General features: G+C 35.9%; 1 protein-coding gene and 1 pseudogene across 7 annotated transcripts in view; both read right to left on the bottom strand.

Moving 5' to 3' along the window:
• The window catches only part of WDSUB1 (WD repeat, sterile alpha motif and U-box domain containing 1), a 49,689-nt gene that overhangs the window by 6,904 nt on the left and 30,673 nt on the right, over positions 1–12,112 (bottom strand). Inside the window, exon 11 of one of the 7 annotated variants that reach the window (XM_041721679.1) lies at positions 6,721–9,220. The exons of the other annotated variants lie outside the window; for them this stretch is intronic. Within the exon in view, the coding sequence (XP_041577613.1) occupies positions 9,192–9,220 (29 nt within the window). The 3' untranslated portion in view covers positions 6,721–9,191. Of the gene's footprint in view, positions 1–6,720; positions 9,221–12,112 lie in introns of those variants that run through there. 7 annotated transcript variants of the gene reach the window in all.
• LOC121471233 lies at positions 4,780–6,441 on the bottom strand (annotated as a pseudogene).

Consider the following 12,112-nt stretch of genomic DNA (forward strand, 5'->3'; position numbering starts at 1 on the left):
TGGTGATGGTTATGTAACTCTGAATTATACTAATTTCAAGACGTTTTCATCACTCCATAAAGAAACTCTGTACCCCCTTAGCATTCACTCTCCCCTCGCAACCACAAATCTTTCTCTACAGATTTGCCTATTCTGGACACTTCCTATAAACAGAATCATACAGAATGTGGCCTTTGGTGTCTGCTTCTTTCACTTAGCATAAAGTTTCCAAGGTTCATCCATGTAGCACGTTTATAAGTATTTGTTCCTCTTACAGCTGATTAATATTCCGTTGTATGAATACAACACATTTTATTCATTCAGTAATGGTTCTTTCCACTTTCTGGCTCTTATCAGTTTAAACTACTGTGAGCATTCATGTATAACTTTTTATATGAATGTTTTCAATTCTCTTGGATGTGTATCTAGTACAATTGCTACATCACATGGGTAGCTATGTTTAGCTTTTTGAGGAACTGCCAAACTTTTCAACAGCAGCTGTACCATTTTACATTTCCACCAGCAATATTTCTGCAAATCCTTCTACCACGTTTGTCTTACTAGCGGGTAACCAAGTGGCATCTCAATGTGCTTTTGACTTTCATTTCCATCATGATAGTGGACATCTTTTCTGGTGCTTATTGGTCATTTGTATATCTCTTATGGAGAAAGGTCTATTCAAATCCTTTGCCTATTTTTAATTGGATAATTTGTCTTATTGAATTTTAAGAATAGTTTGAGTAGGGAAGTATACTCAATTTTTACTGTTTTTATTTATTTGTAAATATTTAATTTATTTATTCATGAGAGAGAGAGAGAGGTGGAGAAGCAGGCTCCTCACAGGGAGCCAGATGTGGGACTTGATCCCTGGACTGGGATCACACCCTGAGCCGAAGGCAGACACTCAATGGCTGGGCCACCCAGGCATCCCATCCCTCAATTTTTATTTTTAAAAAGTTGAGTATAGGGGCCTGGGTACTTCAGTCAGTTAAAGTGTCTACCTTCACCTTGGGTCATGATTCCAGAGCCCTGGGACCAGGCCTTACAACAGACTCCCTGCGCAGCAGAGAGCCTCCTTCTCCCTCCCTCTGCTATTCCCCCAGTTTGTGCACTCTCTCTCCATGTCAAAGTTGAGTATAATGAAAACCTTAATCTTATATAGTACCATCACATTGGCCTATTACTGAGAGTAATAATATTAACATGCACATCTATATTGAATATTTGAGTTCAATAACAGCTAATTCATTTGCCACCAGGCTAGATAAATATAATAGATTGTTTTTGACCTTCCAGGTGAAAGGGGCCCACTTTTGTTATTAATTTCCTAGTTATATTCCATTGTGGTGAGATAAAGCTGTTTGTGTTAGTTCTGGTAGTAGTAGTATCTGGTGTTTAAATATGGTTAATATTTATGGATGTCTCTGTTTAAAAAAGTGTACTTTCTATTTTGAATGTTCAGGGTTTGGTACATTAGGTGTATTCTGGATTGACAGGTATGGTCAAGTCTGTTACTGTGCTTCTTTCCTTAATTGTTTCTGCTTTACAAAAGTTGTTGTGTTTGAAACTGCTTATCTAGTAATAGTCATTATCTTCATTGAGAATTGTCTTCAGTATTACAAGAAAATACCGTGTCTTAAATTTTTCTTGGTCTGAATTCCATTTTTGCAGGCATGTAATTACTCCTTCTTTTTACTTGCAATTGTGTCATTTTTGCCTATCCTTTTATTTCTAGCCTTTCTGAATCCCTTAGGTTGGATTGTGCTTTGTTAATCTAAAATCGTTTTTTCTCTTTTGGGATGAGTTAAAATCAAACAGTAGAATTATGGAACAATAAATTGGTAATATTTATTCATTATTATATATCACAAGTTTTCACTATAGAAACTGGTTTCATAAATTTTAATGCTTATGGGAGGCATTTTTGATCTGCTGATTATTAACTGATGAAAAGCCTATCTGAACTTTTGAGTATTTTCTTGGTCTCTCCTTAATCAGTGAGCATCTTCAATTTTTCATATTCTCTATTTTTTTAAAAAAGATTTTATTTATTTGACAGAATGGGAGCACCCGCTGAGGGAGACGCACACTCCCTTGCTGAGCAGGGAGCCCACTGGGATCACGACCTGAACCTCCATTTTAAATTTTATCTGTGCTATTAGAGCACATTACCATATAATATTTTGTCACTTTTAATGGAATTCCCATAAATGATTTTTTCCTTGCCTGCTTGTGGATTGTTAATTTCTTGGGTGGTGGCAGTGAGGAAAATGTCAAATCATTCAGTCTATGGCGGTACAGGTTTCCTACTATAACAAAGTGAGTTACACTGTTTTACGTAAAGTTCAATAGCAGCTTTTCATGGTATTGTAAGTCTTATTTGATTAACAGGAAAAGAATTTGGATCAGATCTAGCATTGCTAATGATATATAAGGTATCACACTATTCCACTAAAGTTCATTCCAGAGTAGTAAAGAGCTACCAAGCAAAGACCACTTCCTTATCTCCAGATACATAGAGACTTTTGTGTAAAAATGAAAAGGCACTGAAGCATTTTTATAACTAAAAATCATACTCCTGGTTTCTTTGAAAAATTCATGAGTGAAGTTTACTACTAGAGTTAGCTTAGTTGAAATCAAACGTGTTGCCGGTGGGGAAAAATGACAATTTTTAAAAGAATATATTGTACACTTTCAGTATTAACTAATATGTTTGCTTGTTTTTCCTACTTTTTAAAAATTGTTCAAATTGAGTCGACAAATCAAGAACTGTACCAGCTAGTTCGAGGAAGTAAACAATATTTAATAATTTAATATACTCAGATGACCAGGTATTGGTAAAATACCAAAGAAATGGTACCTACTATAAGATTTGTTTCTTAGACTTCCATTTCTGGTAGTAAACCAGGTTAAGTAAACTCCCAAGTTTCTGTATTATACTTAGAAATGTGACTAAGGGCAGCCCTGGTGGCGCAGCGGTTTGGCGCCGCCTGCAGCCTGGGGTGTGATCCTGGAGACCCAGGATCGAGTCCCACATCGGGCTCCCTGCGTGGAGCCTGTTTCTTCCTCTGCCTGTGTCTCTGAATAAATAAAAAAAAAAATGTGACTAAAATGTCTTTTTACATGTACAGCTGACTTCTAGGTTCAAATGGCTTCACCTTTATGAGCTCACTGGCTTGGGCTCTGAATTTATATTACCTTTGTCCAAGAAAAAAGCTTGCTCAGTCCCTGTTGCTCTGGGAAATGGACAAAGCAAGCCCAATGCCGTTCTGGAACTATATGCCCTCTTCCTGCACCGAAATTCCACAGGTAATACTTGACTGAAGGTGAACACTCATAGACAACAAAGAGCAGGCTTAGGATAGCACAAACCTCAGGAAATAAATACAGCTTCTGAATATTTCTAAAATAAGAATGAATTTATGATTACTGTTCCAAAGCACTGTTACCTATGTTAACTTATTTAATCTGCAGAACAATCTCATGAAGAAACTGATGCCTGAATAACTCCTTACTTATATGACCTTGGAGTGACAGAGCTGGGATTTAAACCCAAGCAGGCTGGTTCCAGAATCCGTGCCTTTAAACTACATGCTAAATCAGATTTCCAGAAATGAAAAACTACTGACATTAAAATTTCAAAGCAATGTCAGAGATAATGTAGAATTACCTTAAAGAATGAAGAGATAAGGTATATAGAATGAGAATGGCTGAAAGTTTTCCAAAAAAAAAGGCACAGAATTCCATTCAAGAAAGGCTATGCACTCTGAGAATTAAAAATACTTTCAAACTGTTTGAAACAAAATCAGAATTAAACTGACATTATACTTGCACAGTTACAACAGACACCAGAGTATGTTCCCTCTATATAATTGAGATAAAACACTGTAAAGGCTTTAGAGAAAAAGCAAAATGGTCAGATAGGGTTTATTAGCTTTTTTTCCAGCCTTGAAATGATGAATTTCAATGTGAACACTGATTTTTTTTTAACAAAGCTACCTAAATGAATTAACATACTTAAATGTTCAGAACAGACTTGAAAGCAATAAAATAGATGGAACACCTAACAAAGTTTTTGTTTCTACCCCCTTTTTAGGTTTTCTGTAGTTCTAATCAAAATGTCAATTAGATTTTCTTTTGTAGGGCAGCCCCGGTGGCGCAGTAGTTTAGCACCGCCTGGAGACCTGGGATCGAGTCCCACATCAGGCTTGTTGCATGGAGCCTGCTTCTCCCTCTGCCTTCTCTATAAATAAAATCTTTAAAATAAATAAATTAAAAAAAATCATTTAAAAAAAGATTTTCTTTTGTAGCATAACAAGATGATCCTATAACTTATCTGGAATTGGGAAAGCCAATTTTATTTATTTTAATTTTATTTATTTTTGTCCACTTGTTTTTATAAGGGATTGAAGATTATTCTCCCTTCACATGGCTTTTCTCTACACCACAGGCTTTTGCAAACGAGGCATTTCAGGCTTCAAATGAAAACAATCATCCTTTAATGAAAAATCTGAGAAATGCTTTTCTGGAGTTTCTGATCCTGGAGACAATTTGCTATAAGTCCTTAAGACAAATGCCAGGAGTCAAAGAAATTGTAGAACAGTCTCGGAATGTAAACAAAATCGCTGACCAAGGAGTTCTATCAGTGGATGAAAACTCCTCACAAAAACACCTATCTAGAGAATACCAGCTTCTTGGTTGTTTTTTTTTTTTTTAAATTTTTATTTATTTATGATAGTCACACACACAGAGAGAGAGAGGCAGAGGGAGAAGCAGGCTCCATGCACCGGGAGCCCGACACGGGATTTGATCCCGGGTCTCCAGGATCAAGCCCTGAGCCAAAGGCAGGCGCTAAACCGCTGCGCCACCCAGGGATCCCCAGCTTCTTGGTTTTTGATGTTCGTGTGAATTTTATGTCCTAGAAGCACTGTACATTGTTTCCTTTGTAGAGACTTCCGTAGTGATAAAAAAAAGTTCATGATGTTGCTTAAAAAAAAAACCAAACCAAACACCAACCCTAGCAAAGAGAAGCTACTCAAATACTAAGCAGTTCTGAGGTTTTAGTTTCATATTTTTCTTTTGTGATTGACATAGGGAAAACCAAACTGAGAAATCATAATGGAGTATTTTAAGGGCATGCTATTGTAGATATTAACAAGTTTATTTATACGTAAGACCTCTGCAAAAAGTGCTCAGCTCGATGCCACATTCCAGGATAGCCACCACTGGATTCTTTTTCTAAATTGCCCATGTTTACAGGTTTCACAAATACCCCTGAAGTCTTCCCAGTGTGCTTGGCAATGATAAAATTCATGGCAATATCATCACAGTTTTGGATTTCATCTATCAAAGCATGGAGAGCAGGAGGCTGCCTCTGAAACAGGTCAAGGTATTTGCTATTGAAGAACGAGGCTCCAATCAGTACCATAGAGTACTGGTCACCATTTCCAAACCCTGGGGTTTGCAGTTCAAAACCTCCATAACTGTAGATGCCTGATGAAGTAGAGACATGCTTTCTAGGAACAAATCCTACAATTTGATCAGGAAATTGCTGCCAAACTGAGAAAGCAAAAACAAGGTCTTGGGTGCTAATTAGCGTGTCATCGTCTACCATTAACACTGCATTGGTTTCTAGTTCAGGAAAGACCTGGAGTCAATTTCTCATCCTGTTTGTTGTCTGTAGTTTGAAGATCACGGGGACAGGATGCGGCCCTAGAGAATTCCATAACTCGTCTGGTCCCTTCTCCCCACCATTGTTCCACACTACAATCACTTTATGCAGATACGGCACAGCCTGATAATGATTTAAGAGTCTCAGTAAGAGATCTGTTCTGTTGTATGTCTGCATTATTAGAGTAAAGGAATACAGGGTGGACTTGCCCTGGGATTTTCCAAGTAATTCTGTAGAAGAAACTCCTCAGTCATATACTGTATACACAGGTACACTTAAATATTCCAACTGGATAAAATCTTAATAGTGATAGATACTGCCCTATTTTAAATTCTTAGTTTGATTTATGCTTCATCATCTTTTTTAAAATTGGCTTGCCCGTTTCCTGGGTTATCACTCCGCGAATGAGGCAGGATGGGTGCACGCTTCTGGGTTTAGGGGAAAAAATAAACTTATTTTATTTCCAAGATGCTTACGCAAAGTAAGCATCTTGTCTTCCTTGATATTTGGAAGTAAAGTGGTCAAACGAGCAGCAGCACGAGGATGACCACCAGAGAGAAACGAAGGACTCCAATGCCCATCACTCGTCCGGGAAGTTTGCAGATGGGGCAATACCTCATTACGGTAAAGTTTTAACTTTTTAAAAATCTTCTTTAATTGATAGGAACAGAATCTCTTGGTGCTCGAGTGCAGAAGATTGCAGCAGGGCCCACTGATTTATTCGCTTGCAGCTTGGATCTCATAAAACGGAAGGGGTGTCTTGCTCATTTTTTGTGTTTATGGTGTGTGGGTGTTTTTGGTTTTGTGGGGTTTTTTTCCCCTAAACCCAGAAGCGTGCACCCATCCTGCCTCATTCGCAGAGTGATAACCCAGGAAACGGGCAAGCCAATTTTAAAAAAGATGAAGCATAAATCAAACTAAGAATTTAAAATAGGGCAGTATCTATCAGTATTAAGATTTTATCCAGTTGAAATATTTAAGTGTACCTGTGTATACAGTATATGACTGAGGAGTTTCTTCTACAGAATTACTTGGAAAAAGATGTTCAACAGAGTATGAGTTAATTTACGGCACATTCATACCATGAAATACTGTCCTGTAGTTGAGAATGAAGTAGTTCTAAATATACTAATGAATACTATTTGATCTGTTAAGTAAATACAATTTTTAAAGTTCTTATCATATCCGTTTGTCATAGAATAAAATTATAAATAAAAAACGATCTGGAAGGATAGATCAAAGTAAGAAAAGCCTCCACATTTTCAAAACATATTTCTCTACTGCTTGTTTCTTATTAAGCATAGGTTGCTTTTTTTAAAAGGACAGATATAATAAATATACTATGTAAGAATGCTTCTAAGGCAGTCAGTTTAATACACACAGAAGAAACACTGGGGGATAATAGCCAAAAAGGACATGTAATCAATTCAGAAAAATTGAGGAAAGGATAAAACAGGAGCTAGAAGAAACCAAAATCAAGTGGAAACACGCTGGAAGGAATGAGTAGATAGATGGATCACAATATACAGAAATCTATTACATTGTTTAAAAAAAAAAAATCCTTCATTTTTACTTATTTAATCCCTAACACCCAACATGGGGCTTGAACTCACAACCCCAAGATCAAGAGTCACATGCTCTATTGATTGAGCCAGGCATTCTGAGGAGAGGTATTTTAAAAATTAACTTCAACTATATGTATGTTTTCCCACAGGGAACACCTCTAAAAGTAATGCAGGAAGACTAAAAATAAATGAATGGCAATTCTCCCTGGATTATACTAAGTGAAAAAAACTAATCCCAAGATGTTATTTACTGTGTGATTCCATTCATATAATATTTTACAAATGGAGGACAGATAAGGACTGGGGAGGTCTGAAGAGAGCAAGCAGGTGACAGATAAGCTATAAAAAGGCAAAGGAAGGTTTAGAAGTTTGGAACTGTGTTGATTGGTGGTTGATGCTCAAATCTCCAAAAGGGACAAGCTTGTAGAACTTAATGCACATGCATGGTACTGGGGAAATCTATGCTTGGTAGACTGCATCAATGTCTATATTCTAGTTGTGATATTCTATCATATTGCTGGCATAGAACAACCAGGCAAGGTGTATAGGATCTGTTATTTTTTACAACTGCATGTGACTCTTCAATTGCTTCAATAAAAATAATAAAGGGTAACATGAAAGACTCAGACAATACTAAATATAAGGAAGGCTAGGGAGCAACTAGAATTCTTATACACTGCTGGAGGGGGTATAAGCTATTTCAACCACTCTGGGTAACAGCTTGTACATATCTATTCTCTGGAATATATCCAATAGCAATGCATATGTGTGTTCACCAAGGTTCATGGCAGCTAATAATGACAGAATGGATAATTTGTAGTATATTCAATATACAAAGCAGTAATTTGTTAATTTTTATAACAACATGGATAAATCACACAAACCAAGCTTAAGGCAAGAATCTAGACCCCCAAAAGATATAGTTGATGGTTCGATTTAGATAAACTTTAATCAGAACATTTTTATTAATCTATAATGTTAAAATTTAGAAAATGGGTAACCTTTGGTGAAAGATTATTATATGAAAATTCAAGATGTACACGGTTTTAAAAGTAGATTGAAAGAAAAATACCATGCAATTATAAACAAAAAGAAAATGAAGATTAAAACAAATGATACAATTCAACACAAAATACATTAAAATTATGCAACAAGAATATTGTAAAGGTAATAGAAAATGTAAACCTCCAAGAAAGAATACTCAGAAATCTAATTTGATGAAGTAACCTATTATAAAAGCTATATTTGAAGCTTTCATAAATCAAATCTCCTACAAAGAAAACTCATATCTCTTTCGAACACAGATTTAAAAATACTGAAAATATTAGCATATCAAATCCAGCAATAAGTGAATTCAAACCCTAAAGATTCTTCAATTCAGCAAGATACAAAAGTTAAAAGATACAAAATCAACTGTGGTTCTATACACTGACAATGAAGAATCCAAAAAGGAAATTAAGAAAATTCCATTCAAAATAAACATCAAAAAGAATTAAATAGTTACAAACTTAAGCAAGGAGGTGAAAGACTTGCATACTGAAAACTACACATCGCTGTAAGAAATTAAAGAGAGGAAAGATATCCTGTTGTTCATGGATTGGAAGACAATGGTTAAAATTCCCATACTATCCAAAGCAATTAAAGAGTCCATGCGATTCCCATCATAATACCTCTCCAAATCTCCCTCTCAAAATCCCAAAAACATTTTTGGCAGAAATAGAAAAATCCATCCTAAAATACATATAGAATTGCAAGAGATCCTGAAGAGCCAAAACAATCTCAAAGAAGTTGGAAGATTCACATTTCCTGATTTCAAAAGCTACTATATACAAAGCTATAGTAACCAAAACAGTGTGGTACTGGCATAAAGGCAGCTATGTAGACCAACAGAATACAGAAAGAAACCCGTACATACATAGCCTAGTGTTTTCAGCAAGGGTGCCAAGACCATTCCAATGGAGGAAAGAACAATCTCTTTAACAAATGGTGCTGGGAAAGTAGATACCTGCATACAAAAGAATAAGTATACCATATAAAAAAATGAACTCAAAATGGAACAAAAGCCTAAATGTATAAACTAAATAAAACACTCAGAAGAAAATATAGGGGGAATACATCATGATACTGGATTTGGTAATGATTTCCTATGAATATGACCCCAAAACCATATGCAATGAAAGAAAAAGACCGGAATTCATCAAAATTAACTTTTGTGCATCAAAGGGCCTTAAACAGAGTGAAAAGGCAACCCATAGGATGGGAGACATACTTGTAAATCGTATGATACAGGATACCCAGAATATATAAAGAACTCCTATAACTCAACAACAACAAAAAAAACTGAAAAATGGTAGAGAACTAAGATATTTCTCCAAAGAAAATATATAAAATGAAAAAAATATATATATAAAATGACCAGTAAGTACCTAAGACATTCAACATCCTAGTCATTAGGGGAATGCAAAAATCAAAACTGAAACGAGGTACCACCTCACACTCATCAAGATGGCTATCAAACAAAATAATAAGTACAGGCAAGAAAAATTGGTACCCTTGTGCACTGCTGGTGGGTATGTAAGATGGTACAGGCACTGTGAAGATGGTATAGTGGTTCCTCAAAAAATTAAATACAGAATTACTGTATCACTGAGCAATTCTTCTGGATATATACCCCCAAAGAACTGAAAGCAAGGACTTGAACGGATATTTGTACACTTACGTCGACGGTGGCATTATTCACAATGGCCAAAAGGTAGAAAAGACCTACATGTCCATGGTTGGATGTATATACCAAATATGGTATAAACATACAGTGGAATATTTTTCCGCCTTAAAAAGGAAAGTAATTGTGACACATGCTACAGTGTGGATGAACCCTGGAGACATAATGCTAAGTCAGTCAACACAAAAGGGCAAATATTGCATGATTCTAGTTATATGAGGTATCCAGAAAAGTCAAATTAAATACCACTCAACTATATACTCAAAAACTATTAAAATGATTTTATATATTTGTATATCACCACAATAAAAAATTAATGAATATAATGTATTAGGCAGAATAATGACCCACAAATATGTCTACATCCTAATCCTGGAAGCTGTGACAATGTTATGTTAACATGGCAAAAGAGAATTAAGCTTGCCAAGGATTAAGGTCACTTATCAGCTGATTTTAAGACAGGAAATTTTCACAGTTCTTAAAAACAGAAAAGAAATACAGGAAAGTGGGTCAGGAAGATACTAGGTTTAAAGCTGGAAAAAGGCCCCATGCTGAGAAATGTAACAGCCTCTAGGAGCCAGTGTGTTAGTCTCCTATTGCCTCTGTAACAGATTATTACAAACTTAGTGGTGTAACACAATTTATTATCTTATAGTTCTGCAGATCAGAAATATGAAATCAGTTTCACTGGGTTAAAACCAAGGTGTCAGCAAGGTGGCATTCTTTCTGAAGGCTCTAAGGGAGAATCAGTTTCCTTGTTTTTATTTACTTCTAGAAGCTGCCTGAATTCCTTAGCTTCAAACTCTATTCTGTTGTCACCTCTCCTCTGACTCTTCTGCTTCCTTCTTTCACTTATAAAAGATCCGTGGGATTACACTGGGTCTATTGGATACTACAGGAGACTCATCTCAGGACCCTTAATTTCACATCTGCAAAGCCATTTTGGCCATGTAACATTCATGGGCTCTAGGGCTCTAGGACATGGACACGCTTGGGGAGCCACCATTCTGCCTACCACAGTTGGGAACAGCCCTCAGGTTACAGCTAGCAAAAAAAAAAAAAAAAAATAGGGACCTTAGTCCTAAAATCACAAGACACTGAATTCTACCAACAATCTACATGAGCAAGAAATGGGTTCTTCCCTAGAGCCTCCAACAAGGAACAGGACCTGCCAATACCCTGACTTTTATCTAGGAGAATGTACTGGACCTCTGACCTACAAAAATGTGCTAAGCCACTAATTTTGTGGTGATTTGTTATGACAGCAAGAAGAAACTAATACAGTAATCTCTAATAATACAGGATAAAAGAGAAAAACCATCTTATTTCAGGATAAGCATTTTAAATATTCTCAGCAACTGGACATAGAAAAGAACTTTTTAAACTTGATAGAAGGCAGTTTACATCATACTTAATGGTGAAAGACTGCACTGAAATGAATGCTTCCCCCCAAGAGCATGTTAAGGCACTCTTACCACTTCTTTTCAACATTGTACTGCAAATCCTGGACAGTGTAACAAGAAACAGGAAAAGTGGTAGGGGCAGGAGAGGCATACAGATTAGCAATACAAATGTCTACTTGCAGATGATATGAGATCATGTATGCAGAAAATCAGGTAAAAGGATCCAAAAGAGATATTACAACTAATATACTAAAGCAAAGTCACAGAATACAAAGTCAATCTACAAATCAATTGTAAAATATTGAGCAATGAAGAATTGGGAATTGAAATTTTAAAAGCTAGTATTTATAGTGTTATAAAAATACCAAATACCTAAGGACAGTTTTAGCAAAGTAAGTGTAAAACCTATATATTGAAATACAAAGCACTGCTAAGAGAATGTAAAGAAGACCTAAATAAAATGCAGAGCTGTGTGATGATATGCATGAGTTGGAGCTATCAGTTCTGAACGAATCAATAGATTAAGCACCATTCCAATATATTTCTGGCAAGCTTTTACACTGAAAACTACAAAACACTGTGGAAAGAAGTAAAAGAATACAAATAAATGGAAAGACATCCTGTATTCATGGATTGGAAGAGTTAATATTAAAATGTCCATACTACCCAAAGTCATCTACACCTTCAATATAATCTCCATCAAAATCCCAATGGCACTTTTTATAGGAATAGGAAAACCCATACTAAAATTTATATGGAATCCCAAAGTATC

The sequence above is a fragment of the Vulpes lagopus genome, chromosome 11, assembly GCF_018345385.1.
Source record: "Vulpes lagopus strain Blue_001 chromosome 11, ASM1834538v1, whole genome shotgun sequence".
NCBI classification, from domain to species: Eukaryota; Metazoa; Chordata; class Mammalia; order Carnivora; family Canidae; genus Vulpes; species Vulpes lagopus.